The sequence below is a fragment of the Enhydra lutris genome, unplaced genomic scaffold (genome assembly GCF_002288905.1).
Source record: "Enhydra lutris kenyoni isolate GAN:26980312 unplaced genomic scaffold, ASM228890v2 scaffoldscaffold46, whole genome shotgun sequence".
NCBI classification, from domain to species: Eukaryota; Metazoa; Chordata; class Mammalia; order Carnivora; family Mustelidae; genus Enhydra; species Enhydra lutris.
The window spans coordinates 6,211,732-6,237,419 of NW_019154130.1; the positions used below are offsets into that span (position 1 = coordinate 6,211,732).

Sequence of the window (25,688 nt, forward strand, 5' to 3'; positions counted from 1 at the left end):
CACTTCCCCTACTCTCAGCCTAGCTAAGACCTCTTCTTTCCGCAGCGCTCAGCTCTTCCCTCCTCAAGCCCAGCCCAGGTCAACCCCATCTTCTCCAGGCCCACATTATATACCCCAGAGCCTTGTGTCCCTCTCTGTTGTGATACACTTCGCAGTTGTAATGTTCCATCTGTCTGTGCAACGATCGACACAAAGTCAGTCAACTCTGCGAAGTTTCACCAGCCTGAAAGGGGTAGCCACCATGTTTGTTTTAAGCTTGTTGCCATATCTCCAGCATCCAACACTGTGCCTGGCACCTAGTAGGCCACGGGCATTATGAATCTAGTAGCTGTTCTACGTTTTTACTCATATTTGAGTCCAGAATGTGATTTTTTGGAGCATGTCTCAGTCTACCTACTGCAGGCCAAAATCAGGACAATGTAAACACAATCTCTTTCCTTGAGGAGCTCACGGAGGGAGGTCAATAAACATTTATCGAGCCTGCTAGACCCGGACATATGTGAGTGCTTAGCAATGGTTTAATTGACTTAGATGTCACCTCTAGTGTGAGTACTACTATAATGAGGAATGCTGATCATTGTTTATTGAGCATTTATTATGCGGCAGTCACTCTACTAAATGCTTTACCATTACCATCTTATCCTATGTTCGTATCCTACCAGGGAGGCACTGTGATTACCTCCATTTACAGGTGAGGAAACAGCCTTAGATAAGTGAAGTCACTTCTTCCAGATCACACAGCTAGTAAATGGAGCCGACAGGATTTCCCAGCCAGAATGCCAACATCCTACCATGATGCTAAATTTCTCCCTCCCTTATTATACTGCTTTCAGTTGGACTCCCGAGACAGAGTACTTAATCACAATAATAAATTAGCAATAGCTACCCCATGATGGGGTACTTACTGAGCTCCAGTCACTTTATATCATCCATTCATTTATTCAACAAATATTTACTGAGAATCTCGTGGGCCAAGCTCTAATTGACATGTGTGGGGTTACAGAGGTGGACAAAAGAGATTAAAATTGCTACTTTGTGGCGTTGTCATCCTAGTGGGAGGAGAAAACAACAAATAAAATGTGATATATGGTGACCAGTGCTACAGAGAAAACGAAAGCAGAAAAGGGAACTACGGCGCGTAATGACTGGGGTTTCTGTGGTCTCATTTCATTCTCCCAAACATCTATTATTTTCCCACCGTAGAAATGATAATGAGATTCACTTGGTGAAGTCACTTATCCACAGCACACAGCTCCCAGGCTGAGAAGTCGGGACTCTGGAAGGAGCATCCAACTTTTCGAGCAGGCGGGTAAGTTGACCCAGGCGAGTGAGGACTCCCAAAATTATGCTGACCGGTCCTGGCGGTGCCCAGAGCAGACATTAAGCACGATTAGCGGTGGGAGACGCGGATGCAGAGGTTGATGTCAAGGTGCAGGCTGACGAATAGATTCCCGAGTTAGGGAGCAGAAGTCTAAGGCACAGGAGGTTATTCTGGGGGTGCCTACCAGCCCCTGCCCCGCCCCCACAGCCCGCTCTGTGCCCCGCCCCCTTCGGCTCCGGGTGTCGGGACTCCAGGCCCTTAAGCTGGGATAGCAAGTGGCAAGTGACCATGATATGTCGCCTCGCCCTGGGGAAGCCCAGCTCACGTGCAGATAGCGGCCTCCCAGACAAGGGGGTCCGCGGCGAGCACGCAGGGTGCGCGTTCTCAGGCCTCAGCTGCGGGCGATGACAGCTGGCTCCCTCGGTTTCTGCCCAGCAGATCTCGTGGATCTGGGATGCAGTCTGGAAAAGAGTAGGGGAGAACCTGGGCTTTGGAACTAGAAAGGTCGATTACCACCTCCCCGAGGAACAACTTCACATTGTTGCACTTTAAGAGGGCCTCTTAGAATCTTTGCAACTTTTTCAAAGAGGTACACTTTAAGATTTAATCAAGCTGAAAATACACTTATTTGGGAGTTTGAGGAATTCATTCCTTGGACAAATTCATTCATTCATTCGAGAGATTAAGTATTTTATGAGCCAGGCCCTAGGGGCTGAGGATAAGCAGTAAATAAGACCAAGGTCAGTCACCTCAGGGACTTTTCCTTTTTTTTCCTAAAAAAAAAAATGTTTTTTAAAAAAATAATCTCTAGGGGTGCCTGGGTGGCTCAGTGGGTTAAAGCCTTTCCCTTCAGCTTGGGTTGTGATCCCAGGGTCCTGGGATTGAGCCCCGCATTGGGCTCTCTGCTCAGCAGGGAGCCTTCTTCCCTTCCTCTCTCTCTGTCTACCTGTGATCTCTGTCTGTCAAATAAATAAAATCTTGAAGAAAAAAAAAATCTCTAAACCCAAAGTGGGGCTTGAACTCGCGACCCTGAGATTAAGAGTCCTGTGCATTACGGACTGAGCTAGTCAGACGCCCCAGGGACCTTTCCTTTTAAAGAGAGACCCAGATAATGGGCTGCTAACACTTTCGTATTTTATTATAATTGTGAGAAGTATTCTGAATGAGAGTTTTGCGCTAGGGTAAACTGGGCAAACTCACCTGCTCTCAGTTTGCAAGGGTTGGTTTCAGATTTCTCTCCTTGGGCTGGGGTTAAGAGCCAACTGTCCATCCTAGCCTCACCAGGGAGAAAGGCCTGCTCTCTGCCCTGAAAAGATGCTATGGGGTGAAGAGGAGGCTTTCCTACAAAGGGAGCGCTCTGTGTGTATCTGAGTGCTACTCAGTAATCAAAGGGTCAATTAATGAAGGTCATTTCAAGGAGGGCAAAAGCCACAGATTCCATCTGCAAAGGATGTTATAATGGCTAGCTAGGAAAAAAGAAAGATCTCAGTACTGTTACTCCTAGATCTCTGGAAGGGTGAGGAATTTGGGGACTAAGGGAGGCATAGTAGGGACTCAGGACTCTCATTAGAAAGGCACTTTTCTTTTTTTTTTTTTTAAGATTTTATTTATTTGACAGAGATCACAAGTAGGCAGATAGGCAGGCGGTGGGGGAGGGGGGGAGGAAGCAGGCTCCCTGCTGAGCAGAGAGCCTGATGTGGGGCTCAATCCCAGGACCCTGGGATCATGACCTGAGCTGAAGGCAGAGGCTTTAACCCAATGAGCCACCCAGGTGCCCCTCTTTTCTTTCCTTTTTTTTTTTTTTTTTTTAAGTAGGCTCCATACCCAGTGTAGGGCTTGAACTTACCACCCGGAGATCAAGAGTCACAGGCTCTACTGACTGAGCCAGACAGGTATCCTTAGACATGTACCTTTAAATGGGGTGCAAAAAACCCTACACAAAAACAAACAAACAAAAACAAAACAAAACAAAAAAAAACACTGGGTGCTGGCACCGTGCTAGGTAGGAGATACATCCACGAGGCAGACAGGGTCCCTACACTCCCAGGACTCCCAGTGAGCCTAGGGCATAGGCAGCAATAAGATAATATGATAAGCATTATGAGCAGATCAGGAAAAAGACATCAAAGCTGATTCCAAGAGGGTGAGAACTATGGAGAGGAGGGCAGGCAGGATTGACTGCTCCCAGTGGAAGGATCACCATATGCAAAGGTCTGGGGGAGAGAAAGCAGGTTTATTCCAAGAACTCAAAAGAGTTGAGGGCAGTCAGACTTTGAAGGCTTGTTGGGGAGAGAACCGATGTTGGAGAGAAAAGCAGGGATATTCCATCCTTAGGAAGCCTTCCCCTTGGAGGAAAACATTTTCCCCCCATCCAGATCCAGAACTAGTTAGGGATATGAAGTCCAGAAGGTCGACTTCATTTTAACAAAGAGACAGCATTTACCAACCGCCCAGTTGTAGAACACTGGTTCATTGAATCCTCATAGAACTCTTAGATGGTAGACATGACCCCCATTTTATAGATGGGATAACTGAGGCTCCGTTTGGGCACCTTGTCCAAGGTCGTCTAGCTCACCAAATCTGGAAATTTAGAATGTCCTTTTATGGAGATGCTTTTGTTCCAGCAGTTCCTTTTTACCCGAGGTAATGCATGTGAAAGCTTTTTTTGTAATCGAGCCGTGGCCACAGGAGGCATTCTTGTTAACTCAGGTAGACCCAGTGCCTCCATCCCGTTCAACCCGCAGCGGAGCCCAGGAAGGGGCAGTAAAGAAAGCTAAGAGGCCCAATGGCCTCTCTTAAAATTCCCTCCTGTCTATTTTGATTCCCCCTCTGGGGGTACTTCCAGATACTATCTTTTGCTAAATAGAGAGTTTCTCAGAAGTTGCAAGACGTGGGAGGTTTAAAAAAAAAAAAAAAAAAAAAATCGGCAGCATCAACGACAAAAAGGCCAGGGCGGCAGCAGCCTGAACACAGAGTTTGAATTTTGAACAAAGGGCAGGGTGAGACCCGAAAGTAAATGCTGACACATCCTCTCTCCAGCTGTGAACTGGGGGTCTGAGGGCTGCTGCAAAGGTCATCGGTCTCTACATCTTTGGGGCAGGAAATGCAATTCAATCCTCTCAGTGACTGATCGCTCTGCAAGATTAATGGAATCGTCTCCAACACTGGTCTCTGTTCTGACAGGACAAAAAGTGAATCAAACTTCTCCCCTCCCCTCTCTTCTCGCCAAGCAAGGTCAGCTGATTCCCCATTTTAAAAGTTCAAAACTTTCTCTCCAGGAAATTTGTCCCTGGGGTGTTCTTTTGTGGGTGGGAAACTCTACCTGCTGGGGTGAGATCCAAAGGCGACACTTGAAGGTCTGAGGACCTATCTAGGCTTTTCATCTGTTCCTACTTCATCTTTCAAAATAAAATTAATGTCGAGGGCAAAAATCATCCCTGAAAGGGTTAACCGCCAGCCCTGCGGTCCGGCCCTCGGGGACTGGCAGCCAATGATAATTTAGCATGATGAAGTAATGCCTGGGTTTTGATTTCCATTGGTTAATACATTTGTCCATCAATCGAAAGATGCAAGTTTTCGGAGTATCTTTGAACTTTTCTGACTCTCCTCCTGGAGTTAACCCCTTAATTAACTCACCTGTTATTTTCAAGTTTCCTTCGGGTCCTTGCACGGGAAGATGCAGAACTTAAGACCCGAAGTCTTCCCAAAATGCCCAAGGCCAGACAATCAGGCTATATGTAAACTGCTCTGACTCTGGTAATTCCATCTACACAGCACTGGTGAAAAAATTAAAACATAAAAAAAAAAAAAAAAAGGTCTTTGGGAACGCCAATCACTCTAATAGAAAAAGTATGGTCTGTGGGTCCCCAAAATATTTTTTAAATTGCAAACATAATACAAAATATGGCAAAAATCTAGGATTTGGCAAAGCTAGGAGGTGAATAGACAAGTCCTTGGTATATTTCGTATATTTAATTTCGATGCCTTTCTTTATGCTTGAAATACCTGATAAATTTAAAAGGGCAAGTAATGCATGAGATGGTCTGTGTATAAACCCCTCAAAATTTTCTCTCTCCTCAGAAGTGATCAAACATAATGGTTTGCTGGTCCACTGAAATGCTTCTTCCTTCTTCTTCTTCTTCTTTTTTTTTTTTTGACTTAAATGGGATCACAACATGTACATTATTCTGACTTTTTTTCTTAGCCAATCTTGAACTTTTTCTGAATCATGACATTCAGATTTACCTCACCCTTACCTAATATTTTAGAATGATTCAGTTCTACAGATAGTATATGGGAAAATCTCCAAGATCGTATTAAGTGATGAAGGAAAGGACAGTGGGTATATTTGTGTGACATCGTCATAATAGAAAATATACAGATGTGTATAAATGCAAAAACTATTTCTGATAGGATCCCCAAGGGACATTGCTAACAAGTTTTCCGAGGGGTGGGACTGTGAAGGAGTGAAACTGGGTGGTTGGGCAGAGGTACAGGAGAAAGACTTAAAGCAATTTTTTTTTTAAAGATTTTTATTTTAAGTCATCTCTACACCGAAAGTGGGGCTCGAACTAATAACCAGGCGATAAGAGTCACGTGCTCCACTGACAGAGCCAGGCAGGAGCCCCAAAACTGGGAGAAATTTTAAAACAATTTTTAAGTCGTGGAATATTTCAGAAATACAATAGAATTTGTAAAATTCTAAAGTTCATTTTGAAGAATTACATTCAGGTACCCACCATCTAGATTAAGAGACGGAAAATCACCCGCCCCTTCTCTGTTCACATTCCCTGTTCTAGAGTGGAGTCTTTTCTGCACTTTGTGTTAATCATTCTTTTGCTTTTACTTGCGCCTTACTCTTATGTATATATACCCACACAATATTTAGTGGTTTAGATTTACTTGATTTTGAGACTTATAGTCTTAAAAAGAATGAATAAAATCAAATTCCTGTTTGAGCAGGATAATACAGGTACATAGTATAAAATTCAAAAGGTACTACACCTTAGAAAATGAAATTAAGTCTATAAGGTCCCAAGTCAGGCAACTCTAATGCATACGTGTGTTAAAAATGTCACATTGTACCAAAGAATACGTTCGCTTCTGTTTTCCCAGTCTCTCCCCCTGCCCCCATTTTTTGGTTCTATTTCTTTCCAAAGAAAGCCTGTACATCCAAAAGAATAAATGTAGATATAAATTTGTCCCCTTTGGTTGATGTAAGTGGTCAGCACAATTCACTGTAAGTATTCCGCACCTTGTTCTGTTTTGTGTTAATTTTTTTTTTTTTAAGATTTTATTTATTTGGAAAAGAGAGAGAGAGCAAGTATGAGCAGGGGGAGGCGCAGAGGGAGAATCAAACTCCCTGCTGGACAGGCAGCCTGACACAGGCTGGATCCCAGAACCTTGAGATCTTGACTGGAAAGGAAGGTAGATGCTTAACCGATTGAGCCACCCAGGTACCCCTGTTCTGTGTTAATGTAAGGATATCATTAAGTCATCCTCATCAGTATATACAGAACTACCTTATTCTTCTTGATGATTTGGTAACATTTCAATGGACAAATGGTCCAAGAATTATTTAATCAGTTCCCCAACTTTGGGATCCTTTTCAGTCTCTTTCTGTTGCAAACAGGGCTACAATGGATTGCATCTTTGTTTTTGTGTCTATCAGCAGGATATATATCAGGAAGTGGTTACCCATTTCTAAGGCTTCCTGTCCCAACACCACTTATCTGTCCTTGAAAAGTCTATTTGTCAGATCCGGGCAGGTGGGACAATCTTGTATCTAACCAGTATCCCCACGTGCCCACCGTGCTAAGCTCTTGGCAGACCCTCAGAGTGAGTGGTTTAAGGAACAGCACTGCGAACATTCACATGGTCCCTTCGAGGAAACCTTTGCAGTCATCCCTGTCCCCTTCCCCCACCCATCATTCCAATACTTCATTTTCTCAGGGTCCCTTCGTTCATTCCACAAATATTTCCAGAAGGTTGATTATAGAGACACAGTGCCAAATCAGACTCTGAGATGTATCTAGTCTGGTAGGTGAGTTAAGACAAATTCTGGAAAACACCGTAAGGTTGCACTGCCCGATAACAGACACCAGCTATGTACAACTATTTAAATTTTAATTAAAATTAAATAAAATTTAACATTCATTTCCTTAATCTCACTACCCACATGTGGCTAGAGGCTGCTGCATTGGACAGCACAGACATAGAATGTTTCCATGACCATGTCCTAAGGGACAGCCCCGAAGGGGGCATAGTGAGTGGTAAAGCATGTGAGCTCTGGATTCCAGCAAACCCTGGGTGCAGATACTGTCTCTTATTTTACGGCTGTAAAATTTAGGCAAGTACCTTGACCTCTCTTCGAGCCTCAGCCATAGCGGTGGGGAATTATAGACCCTCCCTCAATAGGGCTTTGGGAAAGATTCAAGACAGTAACAAACATGAGTGACTTTGCTTAAAGACATGGTAGGCACTCAGAAATCCGGAGCTCTTATAATTATGTATGAGGGTGAGAACAGCTTCAGTTTCTAACAGTTTTTAAAATCTTGGGGATTCCTAACTCCCCTAGGAGCCGTCTGTCCAGTCCCTGTCCAGGCTGGAGTATGTCTACAATCAAAACTGGTTCTTCCATATCCCCTGTGTGCTAAAGCACAGAGCTGCTCAATCAACCTTTGATGAACGAAGAAATGAATGAATGGGGCCAACACAGCCAGGGTTTGACTGGGTCTTTTGTAAGAATGAGAAGGAGGGTCCGGGAAGTCATTATTACTAAGTTTCAAATACAACTGGCCTGGTCTTTTTTTTTTTTTTTTCCTTTCCCCTGCAAGAAATAATACCTCTCTTGGAGAAGCACCTTCATCTCCCCTCCCCTTTCTCACCTACTGCCCACGCCTCTGGGACAATTAGCCAGCACTAGGAGCTCAAGGGTCTTGGCCCATCCCCCTTTGGCCCAAAATAACCTCCTCCCCCACTTGGAGCAAATGCCTGGAATTCTTTCAACAGGAGGACAAAGCCTTTCATCTGCCAATTACTGATAAAGGGAAAATGCAAATATCGCTGGGGAAGGTGATCCATCAAGAGCCCAACATTTACTGAGTGACCACTTAGGACCAGAAGGTAGGGTAGGCATTCTGGGGGAGTCCGAGGGAACACACACCCGGGTTGGCCCATTCTTCTCTCTGGTCTGTAGTTTCCTCAGGGTTTGTAAAGAGAAGGGATTAAGTTAGGTGACTACTCAAACCCTTCGCACTCTGACAGGCCAGGAACTCCCCATTGGGGTGATATATGGACTTAACTTTTGGCACTGAGGTGCTTGCCATCGGATCTTTTCCTGACACCAGCGTTTGGGGACACCCTGAGGCCACATGGGGAGAGAAGTGTCTCTGGGAGTAAAGGAGAATTGGGATCAAGCATTCTGTTTTGGTTTTGCCTTATGGCACTTAACTTCCTTTTCCTGACCTGCCAGCTGCAGAGACCCTCCTTTGAACATGTTCATTTCATTATGTGGGAACAAGGAAGGTGGTCAGTATCCATAAAGGCTGTGATGAAAGTCACTTACAAGCTTGTGGCCTTGAACGGCTCTGCCTTTCTGAGACTCGGTTTCCTCATTTGTAACATGAGTCCTATAACAAGACTCTTATTCTTCAAGGGATCTTCTGTGAGAGAAACTATGAGATGGCCCCTGGTTCTTGACAGAGGCTGAGGGCAAAACCTCCTCATTCCCACTAAGCTGAAATAAGTTTTGGTATTTGCCATCTAGAGGACTGGGATTAAAACAAACTTAAAAAAAACAGTTTTTAGGGGTGGGTGGTAAAGAATATAGAAAGACGGGACGGGACAGGAAACTTTAAGGTGTGTGAGGGGGAAGCTGTCTTTTAGGGTGACCAATATAGAGGTGATGGTTCACATCCGATCTCTGATGGGGAAGCCACATCCTCTCCACACGTCTGAATGGTGTGTCCACTAGGGAGGATATTGGCTTGGCGCAGAGGAACCACCGCGACCGATCGTGTCTCTGAGCCTCAGTTTCTCTATCTGCAAAATGACTATGAGGCTTAATGGCAGAAATAAAAATAAGGTTTTTTTGGCCAAGACTGCTATGAGCATCTATGTTCTTTTAATGGAGCTGTGCCCTGTCCTCATCTCCTCCTGATCGTTATCCCAAAGAGCAGGCCTAGTTGGACTTGGAGGAATGTTTAGGGCCAGCTTTTCTCATAATCAGAGCTGACCTGACTGTTGTTCATAATGGAATTAATTACAGGACAGCCGCTTTTAGGATTCCACTTTTGGGGATGGTCACGGCCAACCAGGTATACTGAGGGAAAGCAAGAGAGAATCAGTCCCTCTGCCAAGAATTCCTAAGAACTCATCAAGGGGCACCCAAAGGTCCCCGCGCCTCACCCCAGAGCGCCTTGCACCTTTCCACCGACTTTTCTCCTATAAACGGCCAATAAGGGCTTACCCTTCGCCTGCTTGCCAGCTGCGTTAGGAGGCGCCAGATCGGATTCTCTCGGTGTTTCACTCCTGAGCATCTATTTCCTTCTCTTGGCCAGCGCAGGGACCTTTTAAAACTGTCCAACTTCTGTTCCAGGGCTCGTCGCCTAGTGAAGGACTCCACAGACGAGGGCAGGATGAATGAATGAAAGGCAACGTCTTCCGGTCAGCTCGGCTCTGTAAAGGCTCTGGTCTGGATGTATTTCCTGTACCTGCGTTTGTGTGGGTCCATTATCTTTTGAGTCCGGGAGTTTAAAAGTTATGCAGTCCGTACAGGTATGGAGCTGCGCTATATTCTTCCTGAGCCCCCAGATGCCTTCTCCATATGGCAGGTCCTCATATGGGGGTCTGGAGAGGATCGCTCCCCGCCATCCCCCCAAAAAACAAGACATGCAGCAGAAAAAAAAAAATTATATATACAAAGCGCTTTGAATTTGGGTCGGCCACGTAGGTAAGGGGGTGGGGTGGATGAAGGAAGAGGAAGAGGGGTGGCCCGTGGGGACCGTGGGCAATGGGGGCAGGGATTGAGGTGGGGGGTCGTTTTTCGGGGTGCCAGCCCTCGGGGGCTTTCTAGCCAGCAAGCTCGGCTTGCATTTCCGCGCCTCCCGCTGAGGCCAGCCGTGCAAATCTGCACCTCCCTCCCCACCCCCTCCTCCTTCCCTCCCTCCCTGCCCCGCCATCTCCGGGATGCGCCCGCCGCCTGCAACTCAGCCCTCCAAAAGTCAGCTCTGCACACAACTCCCGGGCGGCGGCGGCGCCTGCGTGCAAGGCGCACTCGTGACCCAACAACAAAACAGCGATGCCAGGGCGCTAACGGCGCCCGGTGCCTCCCGGGCGCCCTCCCCGCCCCACACCTCCTCGGGCAGCCGCCCCCGCCCCCCCTATCCCGGGCCGAGTGCCCCCTCCACTAGCCCGGCCGCGGGCTCAGAGCGCGATCGGCAACAATGTTTACGTTCCGGGGATTATGACGTCGACGCCTCCCCCCCCCACAACTGCTGAAAATGGTTTCCTAGGACTTTGCAAACGGATCTGCTTAAGTGTTGGTGCAAAACTTTGTAGATCTCGGCTGTGGCTTGCTTTATTTATTTATTTTTTGGTTTGTTTTCTTTGGTCTTCCCTCCTTCCCCCCTCCGCCAAAATGCAGGGGGCAGGAGTGTTGACAATTAATTGGTGAACTCTCCTAAAAAAATGGAGGCAGAGAAAGACTCTGGAAGAAGATTGGTGTGTAGCTTTTTTTTTTTTTTTTTTAAATTTTTTTTTGTTATTGTTATTTTTTTTTTTTTTTTTTTTTTTTTTAGTGGTTGTTGTTTCTTGCTGCCTTTTCTTTCCTTTTCTGTATTTTGCAAGAGGACCGGAAAAAATATAATAAATTGCATGCAAAAGGAAGCAAGCAGCTTACTCCTCCAGTCCCTTGTGAGGCTCAGAGTCTCAGACACTTGAGTGGGGAGGTGGTAGCGGGGAAAGGCGTTGGAGAGAGGCTGAGCGGGCTCGGGGTTCGCCCGGAATCTGGGGGGCTGCAGGGCCCGGCGCTGGGCGGTTGAGGGAGGAGGCAGGGGATGCGGGGAGTGGTGGGGGAGTCTCCTTAGGAAGTGAGTGTGCGCGCGCGCTTGTGGGGAGATGAGGCAGCTGCTGGTGCGTTTTGGGGTCTCCGATGGGAGCTTTGTGGCGGGCCGTCTGCCTCTCCCCCTCCCAAGCCCCGACCTCCCCCTCCACCTCTTCTTCTAGCATTGGCGGGCGGTCGGCGGGGGCGGCTGGGGTCTCAGCCCTTCCATTTCAGCTTTCCAGCTTCCCGAGTAGCTCGGGGGCGGCTCCAGTCTTAGAAATGCAGCCGGCCCCCGGTTCCGGCTTCCCGGCTCTGCCGCGGCGGCCGCCGGGGCTACTGTTAGCGCCGAGCAGGGCTCTGCGGCGGCTCCTCCCGGGGCCTACAAATGCCCCGCCAGCCCGTGCGCGGAGCCCCCTTCGCGGGTTACATAACCAGGCTCCCGGCCGAGTGGGCAAAACTCAACACCTATCGGGGGTGGGGGAGCCAGGGAGAGCCCCCCAGATGTCCTTTCCACGGCCTCCAAAGATGCAGGAGGGGAGTGTCCTGCGTAGGGCACTGCCGGACCCCGGGGTGCGGGCCCCTCTCGTTATCTTGATTTTCAGCATCTTTGGCATTTGCGCAAAGTTGCTCAGGTCGCAGTGGTGGGGTGCGGGGGGCGCGCAACTCCTGCACCTGCTTGAGCTGGGCCTAGGGTAAGAGGCGACCCCCAGTTCCCCCAATAATGCCTCGGGCTCTCTGGTTTGGGTCCCCGCAGCGTCCGATTGACCGCCAGAGATACGACGAGAACGAGGACTTGTCGGACGTGGAGGAGATCGTCAGCGTCCGCGGCTTCAGCCTGGAGGAGAAGCTGCGCAGTCAGCTGTACCAGGGGGACTTCGTGCACGCCATGGAGGGCAAAGGTGAGGCGCCCCCTCCTCGGGCTGCCCTCCGCGCCGCGGGCCGAGCGCACGTGGGGAGGGAGCTGCTGGTGGCTGGGTTCGTATTTCGCGCCCGCGTCCCCCATTCCAGGGGATCCGGTGACGAAACGAGGCCGAGCACTGGGGGGGTGGGGTGGGGTGGCGAAGGAGGAGGGCAGGCGGGAACGGGGGCCGGGCGTGGGCCTAGACCCCGCCGGCGCCCACAGGCGGCCGCAGGGTGGGCAGAGCCAGGGGACCAGCGGTCCGAGGGACCTGGGGACTGACGGGTGGACGGAGGGAGGGCGGGTGCGCCGCATTCTACCCCTCCCGGAGCTAGCCCGGCTCCTTGTGCTGGATGAGGTGCGGCTGCCTGACTGGGAGAGGGGCTCAGGTGCCCCTGGGGCTTTGGGATGAGGACCCCCCTAGGCCTGAAGCCTCCCGCGAACCCCGTCCCATGTCAGGCCCTGCCAGTTAAGAGCTGGTGCTGGGGATGCTGGGGTCCCTGAATGATGACTCCTCAGCTCCTGGGGTCTGCGGAACCCTGTAACCTTCTGGTCTCTTCCAGATTTGAGCAGGGGCTGGATGAGTTTCAGAGCTTTTGGCTGGTGCCCCCACATAATTATGCCTGAGGCCTCTGACCCTCCAGCCTTGACAGTTTGAAGTAGGGACTGGGGATAAGAAGAGTTTTACTCCCTCAGGCTTGGGGCTGAGATCCCTGACCCCTGTGGTTTGAAGTGAAAATGGGGGTACCCCTCTGGGGAACAAAGTCTCTTCTCAGCCTGAGACCTTGAGAGCACTGGCCCTTATAGGCCCTGCCAGTTTAGAGAAGTTGGGGAAACCTCTGAGGTCTTGGGGTCCCATCCCAGCCTGAGACCTTCAGGACCTGAGTTTCTCCCTGACCCTAGTATTAGAAAGGTGTCTGGTGCTGTCCTGCCAATGTTGGGGTGATGCTCTGGCTTGGGTCTGAGGCCTCCAGAGGCCCCATGTGACCTGTGGTTCTGCCTGTGGGGTTGGGGTTTTGGAGATGCCCCTGCCTACCTAGGTATTTCCCTGGGCTCTCTCTGGGGTTTCTAAGTTGTTTTTTGTTTTTTTTTTTCCCCTCCTCTTAGATATTCAGGTTTCCTTTATAATACACCGTTTTCATTTTGTTGACTCCCCTGTGCCCCTTGGAAAACCTTCCATCCCTCAGTGAGCTGACAAGGGGGACAGTGCTTCCCCCTCCAGGTTCTGGTTGAGTGCCTGGGGCTGTAGTTTAGCCCCCAGAAGAGACAGTCCTGGCTTTGCATTTTTGAAGTTTCTCTTTTGTGCCCACTGCTTCCTGGGGTGCAGGGCTTCAGTGGTAGGGGGTAGTCGTTGGGGGAGGGAACAAGACATTTATTCCAGCCCGCCAGGTCCGAAGAGTGAAAATCGAAGAGCGCGTTGCACCTTGACACAGAGGGTCTGGGGGGGGGGTGGTGTTAGTCTCACTGCATTTAAATTTCCTTAGCGCAAATGGGATTTTAATTCCTTTGGTTTCCTTCCCATTTTACTGAGTTTGGTGGATCCTATGAGAAAACAACATGCAAACTCTTCCTAGTCATTGGTGAGGAATTCTCAGCCCAAGATCTGAGTGTTTTCTCAAGCTCATTTGAGGAAGTTGAAGCTGAGGAGAGTGGGGGTGGGGGGCGGGCTTTGGGTATGGGTGTGGGTGCGTGGGGGGTGGCTTCCAGCTAGGGAGAGCCTTTAAATCTGTCCAGGCTCTTTTCAAAGGAGAGGGCCCTAGCGATTTGGTAGTTAATTCAGATCTGGCCCCAAAACTTCGAGGGAGGAGCTAGAAACAGAAGGAGCCCTTAGCCTGGATTCAAAATAGAAGCTTCTTAAACTTCTCTGCCTTTAAATCCTTAGGAATCCCCATTCACTGTGAGCCCCTGGGGATCTGAGCTGCTAAGGTCAGGGCTTTCCCCAGCTCTGGTTTTGTTCTCTTCCTCTGCTCTGAGTAGAGTCGCCTTGGCCTCCTCCCCCACTGAGCTGCCCTGATGAACCGTTTCCCTGGGGCAGGGGCTCCCGTGGCCTGTGGTCTCTCCTGTCTCTCCTCTGACCTGCCAGGGAGGGCTTGTGTCCGTGTGGATTGCTTTGGTTCACCTGAGGATTTGGGGATGTGATGGTTTATCTCAGCCTCCCTCCATTCCATATTTTGGGGTAAGGTTGGGTCAGATCCCCTGGTTTTGGAACTCGAGGAACATTGAAACGAAGGCCTCCTTCACTCTTCGGGGCTTTCGATAAGGGATTTGGGGGTCTATGCTAGACAAGCCCGAGACGGAGCACTACCTTGTGAATTGGCTTTGGGCCTCACTGTGCCCCCCTTCACCCTGTCTTCACCTGGGGGGAGAGTCCGGGTCTGTTCCCCGGTGGAGACAGGATGGCAGTAGCTGGAGCAGAATTACACTATTAAGACAACAAAGCTGTGCCCAGTTCTCTAGTTATTTTGGCACCAAATACACAGTTTCCAGGGAAACCAGCTTCCCCCCCCACTCCCCTTCACTATGCAGGATATTACAATAAGATCTTCCCCGATGCTCAGCTACAATGAGAACCCTCTTCCCAGCCCCCTCTCTGGGGCTTCAGATCCTCCCAGGTGGCATTCTTGGATTTTGCACTGCCTTTACTTTCTGAGCTCAGCTTGGGGTGCATTTCTCTGTCCGTCTTTCTCAGCGATGGCTGGGGCCTTTTCTGTGCGGGGCTCTTTCGTGAGTCTCCCTCCCCAGCCTCCCTGGCCTTGGGCTGTTCATTGACAAGTTCTGACCCGTGGGGCATACGGGGAATGACTGAGTAGGCAGAGGAGCTGATAGTTGGCATGGCCTGGGCCTGCTCCGTTTCCTTGTCATTGGACGGGGATCGCTTGCCCTAGCGAGGGAGCCTGGTAGAACCTTATAACCCATGTTCTTTCCTCCGACCGATCGTTCGTGGCTCATCTGCTCCTTCCTGACTTAACCAAGCTGTTTTAATTCCAATATCCAAACAGATTTCAACTATGAATACGTGCAGAGAGAAGCTCTCAGGGTTCCCCTGATATTTCGAGAAAAGGATGGACTGGGGATTAAGTAAGTTGGCGAAACGAATTGCGTCTTCCCATGTCTCTCTCCCTGGTAGATTTTCTTCTTCCCTTCTCCCCACCTTTCGTCACAGAGAAGGATCTTTCTTCCTTGTATGGGGAGAGTATCTCTTCGTTCAAGGCCTGACAAAGGGGAAAAGCTCTCCAAAGATTGGTCTTTTTCAGAGAATTTGGGCAGAGAGGACAGAGGGTACTTAAACAGTGTTGACTTTTTTTCCCTGACTCACCCCAGTTACATGTAGTGGGTTCCTAAGGAGAATTGTGTCCCCCTCCCAAGTTAGGAAACTGAGGCAGGGCCTGAGCTGTGAAGGGATTGGCCAGTCACTAAGCCCAGAGGCAGGACACCTAAAAACATATTTTTCTACTCAGACTCCCACTGTGTGGGAAATTGGTTCTTTTCTGTAGAGGGCCTGTTCCTCTGATGCTAGGCTCCAAGTCTGTTTCTCTGCCTACCCCAGCACCTGCCTCCCCCACTGTGTCTTGTTTGGTTTACATTCTCTTAGAGATCTGTCAGAGCTCCAGGTGGGGTGGGGGAGAGATCCGGGAGGAAGGCTGGAAGAACAGGTTTCCGTCCCTTGGGCAGGGGTGGAGAGGAGCCGGCTGGTATCATCCCTGCTTGTCTCCTCCCCAGCCTCTCCTGCCAGGCTTGCTCAAGAGTCTCGTTCCTCGTTCCTCGGGTAGAAATCAAACCTTTGACATCACTGTTAATTAATAGCGAAGGTCATCACTGTCCTTATAGCCGGTGTTACCAGATCCTTGGAATTGGAATGATGTGTGTCTTTTTTTTTTTCCCTTTGAACTTAAAGGGATCTCTGCAGCCCTCCATACAATTCCTTTTATGGCGAGTGTTTGCTAGAAGAAGAGACACAGAGAGAGCTGCCCACCCTAAAAGAATGCAGGTGTTTGAATGCCCAGCTCTGGGACTTACCCTTGACACCACAATTCAGTCTTCCCCTGAAGAGTGGGGTGCTGCATCTTTTCTGCAGCAGTGTTGAGTTCATATCGGGGAGAGTGAGGGGGTTGGCTTGCCTACCGGGATGAGGAAAGGGCTCAGGGATTGGAGAGTGACCCTCCCTTGGGACATTGACTGGTCTATCACTCTCCCTCTGGATGTTGTCATTTTGGGTTCCCAAACTGAGAGCAAGGAAGAGCGAAAACCCTCTTGGAAAATGGCCTTCCCCGGCCCCCAGAGTTGGGTCAAACTCTGTTGTCTCTGTCCTCTCAGCAAACGCCTGTACTCCTCTTTTTCCAGGATGCCTGACCCCGATTTCACAGTCCGAGATGTCAAACTCCTAGTGGGTAAGTTGCTTGCTGTGTGAGCAGCTCAGAAATGCCAAAAGTAGGGAGGACAAGGGGCAGGAGGTCTCTACCACCCGCCTGTTTAGATTTTTAACTGCCCCTGAAAAGAAAGTCTCCGTGGGAAGAGGCAGGAGCAGGTGCGAGCTGCAACCGTCTCGTTCTGGAGAATAGGTCAGATTGCACAGTCGTGAGAAACCGTATGGAAGGGTGTTTGCCAGTGCGCGGTTTTATGAGGCCAGTTTGGACCCTAGCCTCCATCAGCAACACAATCTTAGATCTCTCCTTTGTGTTTGTTTGTGGGTTGCTGGGTAAACACTGGGTGCTTTGTGACCCCTGAAAGACTTTCAGACTTCAAGGGGCGGGATCATTCTTCCTGCTTCCTCGGGGTTCTAGACAAGTCTAGGGTGGGGTTTGCCACTCTAACCAGAAAATGCTCATTAACTCCCTGAGCACCTGCAGAGTGTGGCTGATCCCTTAGGGGTCCGGACACCTGACCAGGTAGCAGGTGGCATTTCAGGTGTTATGGAAGTCCTTGGATAAACCCATTCTTTCCGGAGGTGTTTCTCAATTAGGTCCTTCATGGCAGGCATGTTCAGAGCTGTGGGCGTGACAGACCAGATCCCCCTCCTCTTGCTTGGAGTGACAAGGCAACAGAGAAGTAAACAGTTTTTTAAAAAAAGTCTGTATCTTTTTGGAAGGTCATTAGGCCTATGAAGAAATAAAGCAGGACATTGGGATGGAGCTGTTGATGGGATATTGATGGGATATTGATGAGATATTGATGAGAGCTGTATTTATTTTATTTTTAAATTCTTATTTATTTATGTTTTTAGAGAGAGCGTGAGCGCACGTGTGCACCTGTGGGTGGGAGAGGGGCAGAAGGAGAGGGAGAGAGAGAGAATCTTAAGCAGACTCCACGCCCAGTGCAGAGCCCTGCTCGGGGCTCTGTCTCATTACCCTGAGATCATGACCTGAGCCAAAATCAGGAGCCGATGCTTAATAGGATACCAACTGAGGAACCTAGGACCCCCTGGGAGCTGTATTTTAGATGAGGCAGTCAGAGAGGGCCGTGTGTGTGTGTGTGTGTGTGTGTGTGTGTGTGTGTGTGTGTGTTTATACATTTGGACAGAGACTTGACTGATGAGAAGCCAGCTGTGGGAAAGAACGTGCCAGATTGAGGGACAGGCCAGGGCGAAGGCCAGGAGGTGGGGGGAGAGTAGGAGTAAGGGGGAAAGTAGAAGGAAATGGGGGAGGTCACAGGGCTGGGGCCATGTGGGGCCTTAGAGGCCCTGGCAGGGAATTTGGGGTGGATGCCTGGTGTGATGGGAAGCCAATGAGGAGTTTTAAAGGAGGGCAACAGGGGTCACTAAGCTATCCGATCATTTTCTTTGGGAGAGGGTGAAAATTTTTTTTTTTAAATTGACATAAAATTCATACAGCAGGAAACTCAGTCTTTAACCACTCTAGAGTGTGCAGCTCAGCGCCCTGAGTGCATATATGGTGTCATGCGGCTGTCGGTCACCACGATGGGATTTCAGAACGAGCATCACCTACACAGTCAACCCCCGACAACCAGGGGTGTGCTTTTTGCCTCTGTGGGTTTGTCTATTCTGGACATTTCGTGTAAGTGGAATCACACACCGTGTGGCTTTTGTGACTGGCCTCTTTCCCACAGCCTCCCAGTTTTGAGGTTCATCTATGTGACAACTGGGGCCCGGGCTTCGTTCTCTTTTATGGATGAACAAGATTCCACTGGACGTGCGTGTATCCACCCAGTCTTGTTTATCCGTTTGCCAGGTGATGGATGTTTTGGTTGTTTCCATCTCTTGTGTGATGGAATAATGCTGCCGTGAGCACTTGTGTACGAGTTTTTGTGCGGACATACGTTTTCCTTTCTCTTGGGTCCTTACCTGGGTAATTGGGTCATATGGTAACTATATTTAACCTGAGGAACTGCCAGACTTTTTCAAAGCAGCTGGCCGTTTTGTATTCCCATTAGCAACGTACAAGGGCACCAGTTTCTCCACATCCTCACCAAAGCTCGTTATTGCCTGTCTTTTTGAGGATCGCCGTCCTAGTGGGGATGAAGTGCTGTGATACGATTTTTCATAAAAGCCGACTCGGGTGGCCGTGGGTGAAGACAGCTGGCTGGCCAGGGGTTGTGTCAGATAATCCAGCTGGAATAATTGACCCCAAGTACTTGGAAGGGAGGACCCACGGGCTAGAAGGAGATGCTGGTGATGGTGGGTGGTGGAATCTTAGGTAAAGCTGGATTCTAGAAAGCTGAAGGAGATGAACATCAGAGCAGAAGGGGCAGACTTCCCAACACTGTGCAGAAGATGGGACGATGGACCCCCAAAATTAAGTCTTGGCACCGACAACCCATTTCGGTGCCTCAGCCCTACCCAGGGCGTTTGCTGTTGGACAGCCTCAGTCTGAGGCCTAGCTCTGCCAGCTGACCGATTTGGGGCAAGTCATTTACTCCAAGCCTCAGTTTTCACATCTGCAAAATGGAGCTAGTAGCAGAATCTACCTCAAAAGAGGATGAGATTGAATGAAGGCTTAGCATTATATTGGCTGATGGGTACTTGGTGAATGGTCCCCGATGTTATTTGTTATAATGGCAGGATGTGGATCTGATGGGATTCCCTTTATGCGTAGGGATGAAAGCCAGATTCTCAAGTCTTCATCAGAGTCTTCATCATGATTCTCTTGGCCCTTTGGAGGAACTTAAAAGCTCTGCGAAGTTTTATTATACTCTAGTCGTATGCTGGCTGCTGCTACTTTCTTTGTGCCTTTCTTCTGGTTGTTGGAGCAAGAGGACGCAATTAGATGGTTCAGACATCCTTGCCAGTTCTCGAAAAGTCTGGGGTGGCAAGGAAAATGGGGTAGTGATACCTGCACCCTATCTCGCTGGGCAATTCTGTGACAAAGGAATGGATTGATGGGTATTGAAGTGGTTTGAAAGGTTTACTGTGTTCCGACATCAGGAAGGGTGCAGTTAGCATGGAGAGTTATTAGGCCCATTTTATTTTATTTATTTTATTTTTTTAAAGATTATTTATTTATTTATTTGTTTGAGATAGAGAGAGAGCAAGCAAGCACGAGCACGGGGGAGGCGCAGAGGGAGACAGAGAGGAAGCAGACTCCCTGCTGCCCAGTGCAGGGCTCGATCGACCCCAGGACCCTGGGATCGTGACCCGAGCTGAAGGTAGATGCTTCACTGACTGAGCCATCCAGGCCCCCCTATCATGCCCATTTTAGTCTCTGAGAGTGCACACGGGTTTCTGGGGAGCAGTGAAAGGACATGTACTTCATAGTGACATAAATGGTAGATGTAACTCAAGCTGGCTTTAGCGAAGCAGAATTCACCGGCTTACATAATAAATTTAGGATGTGACCTTCAGGAACCTCTTGATCTAGGTGTTCCAAGATCTCGAGAGGTTGGCTCTCGTTTTTCAGTTCTGCTTCCCTCTTTTGCTTCCACTTTCTGCTTCATTCTTGGGCTAGCTTCTCCCCATGGGCTGGCAAAGATGGGGAGCCAACAGCTCTCCACTTCTTTCCTGCCAGCTCAGGGCCTCTCTCGCCACATCTACCAGTGATTCCATCAAGGGTCTCTGGATTGGCTCTGGCAGGTTTAGTACAGTCTGGGTCTGCTGCAGCACAAGCAAGTGATCAGGGAGCGGGGAAGGGGTGACATTGCAGGGTTGCAGGATGGCATAATCATGCCCCTTATGGAAATGGAAATGGGGGGTTCTGCCTCGGAGGGAAGCATATGGGGCGGTCAGTGTATGATCTCAGCCTCTGTCTTCTAGGCCTTGAATCTTGGGAGGCAGCTGTTTGAGAAGGGGCCAGCTATGGAGGCTGGGGCTCCAGATTCTCCTCTGATGCCCTAACATCGGGCTTTTCTCTATCAGCCCTATTTATTTATTTATTTATTATTTTTTAAAGATTTTATTTATTTATTTGAGAGAATGAGTGAGAGAGAGCACGAGAGAGGAGAAGGTCAGAGGGAGAAGCAGACTCCCCAAGGAGCTGGGAGCCTGATGCGGGACTCGATCCTGGAAGTCTGGGATCATGACCTGAGCTGAAGGCAGTCGCTCAACCAACTGAGCCACCCAGGCGCCCCTCTCTCAGCCCTATTTATATGCCTCCTGGGAATTCAGGCACCTGGTCTCCGTTCTTAGTTCCTCGCCTTAAAAAAAAAAAAAAGGCACTTTCCATTTTTAGGACACTGTACACTTAAAATAAAAGCTTTTTATTGAAGTATAATTTACATATAGAAAAGTGCACATATGGTAATGATACAGCTCGATTAATTTTAACAAACTGAACATATTACGGTACCCGGCACCCCAGAATCTACCTCCATGTTCCCATGCCGTCCGTCCCCTCTGCTATCACCCTGAATGCTACCAGCGTGGATGACTTTTGCCTTTTCCTGCGTTATGACAGCAGAATCCTGCAGGTGACCTCTTGTCGTTTCTGCTTCTTTTGCTCACCTTGGTGTTTATGAGACATCCAGATTATTGTGTGTAGTTGTAGATGGTTTATTTTCATTGCTGTGGTTTTCTGTTATGTGATCATTTCACAACGTGTTTATTCACTGCTATTAATGGGCTCACGGGTAGCTGCCAGTTTTCTATGTCTTGTGCTGCTATGAACACTCTAGAACGTGACTTTTGGGGAACACAGGGATGCATTTCTGTGGGGCATATGCCTGAGCGTGGAATTGCCTGGGTCACAGGGGAGCGCGTATGTTCACTTTTAGTGGACACCGTCAAGTCATTGCCCACAGGCGTGGGTCTGGTTCTGATTGAGCCACATTCTCTCCGAGAGTTCGTGTTTCCATCCTGTTCATTTTAGTCCCATTGCTGTGTTGGTGTATCACATGGTGGTTTTAGTTTGCCTTTCTTCCCTCATGAAATTGAGCTCCATTGTTCATATGTTTGCTTGCTAGTTGGATATACTCTTGTGAACTCTCTGATCAAGTCTTTTCTCCATTATTTTGATGGGTTGTCTTCTGTTGGGTCTAAGATGAATTACTGGCTAGGGCCGCTGCAACAAAGTAGCACAGACTAGATGATTTAAACAACAGAGGTTTATTTGCTCACAATTCTGGAGCTAGAAGTCCAAGATGGAGGTCTTGTAGGGTTGCTTTCTCCAAAGGCCTCTCTCCTTGGCTTGTAGATGGCTATATTCACCCTATGTCTCCACCATGGTCTTTCCTCTCACTTTCTGTGACATAATCTCTTCTTATAAAGACATCAGTCTTGTCGGATTAGGGCCTACCCCGAAAGACCTTATCTTAACTTAATTACCTCTTTAAAGACTGTTCTCAAATATAATTACATTTGGAAGTCCTGGGGGTTAGGACCTCAACATAGAAATTTTAGGGGACACAAGTCAGCCCTAACATAAAATTTCTTGATGTGTTCTGGATATGATAGTGCGTTCCAAAATCACCTCTTACTCTGTGGGTTTGTTGCCTTATCACACTCCCAAAGGTGTCTTTGAATGAACAGACGTTCTTTATTTTAACATAGACCATTTGGGTCTTTTTTTTGTGTTTGTTTTGTATCTTAAGAAATGTTTGGACACTCCAGGGTTAGAAGATGTTTCTCAAAAAAGCTTTCTTTTTTTTTTTTAATAAAGATTTTATTTATTTATTTGACAGAGAGAGATCACAAGTAGGCAGAGGCAGGCAAAGAGAGAGGGGGAAGCAGGCTCCCCACTGAGCAGAGAGCCCGATGTGGGGCTCGATCCCAGGATCCTGGGATCATGACCCGAGCCTTTAACCCACTGAGCCACCCAGGCACCCCTCAAAAAAGCTTTCTTGTTTGAACTTCCACATTGAGGTTTATAGTTTATCTGGAATTGGTTTTTGTGTTTGGTACGAGATGGGGGTTGAGAATCTAGTTGATCCCAGTACAGTTATTGAGAAAACACCCTCTGGGGCCCCTGGGTGGCTCAGTCGTTAAGCCTCTGCCTTGGGATCAGGTCATGATCCCAGGGTCCTGGGATCGAGCCCCCCACATCGGGCTCCCCACTTAGCAGGAAGCCTGTCTCTCCCTCTGCCCCTGCTTGTGTTCCCTCTCTAGCTGTCTCTCTCTCTGTGAAATAAATAAAATCTTTAAAAAAAAAAAAAAGAAAAAAGAAAAACACCCTCTCCTCACGGCACCAAAATATTATCTTTGGCATAAGTCAGTGACTGCATTTGTGTGTGTCTGTTTCTGGATGCTCTAATGTGAATGTCCCCTGAGCAGCTCCCCCCATCCCACAACCAATACTCTCAATCCCAGATAATTCATTTAGGAAGCCTGGGATGTTTTCACGTTTGTGGGCTGGGAGCTGGGGCGATGGGGAGACTGGGAAAGAATTCTAGTTGCCTCTAAAGATGCTTTAAACCTTCCAAGAGGACATATCCATAAAGTGCTGGGTCCCTAGTCCCTCTCCACCATTATGTCACTGAGGGATGGCTCACAGCCATGGTGTCCTGTATATTCTCTTTTTATCGTATTTCTTTTTTTAAAGATTTTACGTATTTATTTGAGAGCCAGTGAGATAGAGTGCGTGAGCTGTGGGGAGGGGGAGAGGGAGAGGGAGAAGACTTCCTGTTGAGCAGGGAGCCCTATGCGGGGCTCGATCCCAGGACCCCGAGATCATGACCTGAGCGGAAGGCAGATGCTTCACGGACTGAGCCACCCAGGTGCCCCCTCTTTACTGTATTTCTCTCTAACAAGGATACCCAAGCGAACTGATGTTTTCTTTGGCCTCTTATCTTGAAGAATCTTCACAACAAATCGCCTCATTCACTATTCATTTATTCATCAATTATAGTAATCATCACCTATCTTTTACTGTATGTTTACTATATGACCTCATTTTGTCCTCACCAGTAATCATATGAATTAAGTGTGACTGTTCACTACCCCAGTGGGGGATCCGAGGCTCAGACAGGACAACCCACAGGACAGGTGGTCGAGTTCGGATATGAACCCAGCTCTGGGCGTTTCCTCATGCTTCTGTTCCTTGACTTTCTCCTCCTCTGTGTCTGTGTTGTGTCTGGTGAAGGAGGCTCACCAGACATGCGCGTGCCCTTGACCTGCGGTGCTTAGTAAATTCTCCACTGCTTACAAATCAGCCATAGCTGACTCGCCTCCAGACCTTTTCTAAAAATTGGTTTAAAATCATAGACATTTTACATTGTAAACCCCAGAGAAGTTCTTAGACTTCCTCTAGTGTTTGTTTTTTTTTTTTAAGATTTTATTTATTTATTTGACAGAGATCACAAGTAGGCAGAGAGGCAGGAAGAGAGAGAGGGAAGCAGACTCCATGCTGAGCAGAGAGCTCGATGCGGAACTTGATCCCAGGACCCTGAGATCACGACCTGAGCCGAAGGCAGAGGCTTAACCCACTGAGCCACCCAGGCGCCCCAACTTCCTCTAGTCTTGCTTTCCCCTTTCACAGGTGGTAAAAAATGAGGCCTGGAGAGAAGGGACTTGCGAGTTGCCCAGACAGCAGATGGCATCTCAGATTCAAATGTGGGTTTGAATTTCTGAGGTTGGGAGAAAGTGATGCTTGTAATGCAAACTCAGAGGAAGAGTAAGTAGACTCGCATGGGGGGTGGTGTGGATGGGCTCCTTTCTGGCCACACGGAATGGACTCAGGAGAGAAATCCAGGCTGGATGGACAGGACGGGAGAGATCCACCTCCCAGAACAGAGATGCAAGCGGGGATGGGGTGGTGCAGGAGGTCAGGAGAGCTGAGGCTCCTGAGCCCTAAGGAAGGAGGGGTCCAGAGGGGGTTCAGTTGTGTTTCCTTTTTTTTTTCTCTTTAAGATGAACACCCGGCTTACTGGTTTTTTGTCCTATTTCCCTTTTCTTGCAAAGCCAGTGTTCTGAAATCAAAATCTTGGCTGTGTTTGGGCCTTGGGGAACTAAACTTGCGTCTGCCCCGTTTACGTAATAGGAATCACTCCCCTGTGGGGTAACTCCTTAGACTGGAGTCACTAACATTAGCTGTTGCTTCCTGAGATCTTATTATAAGCCAGGGACCCCTCCCGTATTATTTTGTCTGATCCGTATAAAACTGGGTTTCTTGCTATCCCCATTCCATCGATGTCAAATCGAGGCTCAGAGTGACTTGTCCACAGTCAGAGAGCTAGTGTATGGAATCGCTGAGGTTTATGCCCATATCTGTTTGGACACGGAGCTGTTCTCTTAACTTCTGCACAGAACTGTGGCTGGCTCCCAGCGTCCTATAATCTAGAGCTCTTTCTTGGTTTTGGCCCGGATGTCTTTTGGGTTTTCTGGGCTGACTGGGTTTAACCCTGCTTGGTTAGTCTGGGTTTGTGTCTTCTTCTGCTCATCTGTCTGTGAGCGTCAGGCAGGGTCTTGAACCCAGGGCACAGAGGACATCCTGGCACCGGATGTGTCCTGGGGTCCATTTCTGAATGTTCAAAGGTGCGGAGCCAGAAGATATCAGTGCTTAGGGAAAACCCAGCGACCTTTGCAAGCATCTTGTTGCACAGTGAGGAAACTGAGGCCTAGACCTGGGATAAGGTTTGTCTCCACCTTAGAGATGAGGAAACGGAGACCCAGGGAACTTTGGGGCTGTACATCCCCAAGGCCTCCCTGCTAGGAGAGAGTGGAGTGAGCTCCACTCCAGTGCTTTTGTACGTTCACACTACCTCTGTGAAGTGGGTAGCAAAATAAAAAGGAAGGAGAAGAATAAAACAATCCAGAAACCGGAGGAAGACGGAGAGGGATGGTGGGGGACACTCTCCAAAGAGCGGGTTCAGCAACAGTTTGGGGTCATTGGCCACGTGTGCCTTATATCAGCGTTCAAGGTGACTTTCAGCAGCCTCTTCCCGGCTCTGAGCCCACGGTTCTTGGAGCTGACGGATGGGGCCTTCAAAGCAAGGGCCATGGGGCCACGGATTAATTTCTGCAGCTGGAATTTGTTGGATGCGTGTGTAGCCCGTGAGCCCAGAGCACCAATGAGATGGGGGGAGGAGAAAGGAAGGGAGGGGGG

General features: G+C 48.8%; 1 protein-coding gene and 1 long non-coding RNA gene across 5 annotated transcripts in view; one reads left to right on the plus strand and one right to left on the minus strand.

Annotated features, from left to right (window-relative positions):
- Positions 1–969: 969 nt before the first annotated feature.
- Positions 970–10,232, minus strand: LOC111156343. Its single transcript, XR_002641193.1, has 3 exons — positions 9,792–10,232; positions 1,647–1,782; positions 970–1,436 (listed from the first exon to the last, which is right to left on the minus strand). It is a non-coding gene; the product is annotated as an uncharacterized LOC111156343 (long non-coding RNA).
- A 576-nt stretch (positions 10,233–10,808) lies between these two features.
- LOC111156340 (lysine demethylase 2B) overlaps positions 10,809–25,688 on the plus strand; it is a 124,217-nt gene continuing 109,337 nt past the window's right edge. For 3 of the 4 annotated variants that reach the window (XM_022517107.1, XM_022517110.1, XM_022517109.1), the window contains exons 1-4: positions 10,809–11,044; positions 12,121–12,265; positions 15,264–15,342; positions 16,606–16,652. In XM_022517107.1, coding sequence (XP_022372815.1) covers positions 11,012–11,044; positions 12,121–12,265; positions 15,264–15,342; positions 16,606–16,652 — 304 coding nt within the window. In that variant the 5' untranslated portion in view covers positions 10,809–11,011. Of the gene's footprint in view, positions 11,045–12,120; positions 12,266–15,263; positions 15,343–16,194; positions 16,253–16,605; positions 16,653–25,688 lie in introns of those variants that run through there. The other variant, XM_022517111.1, reaches the window with a different exon arrangement.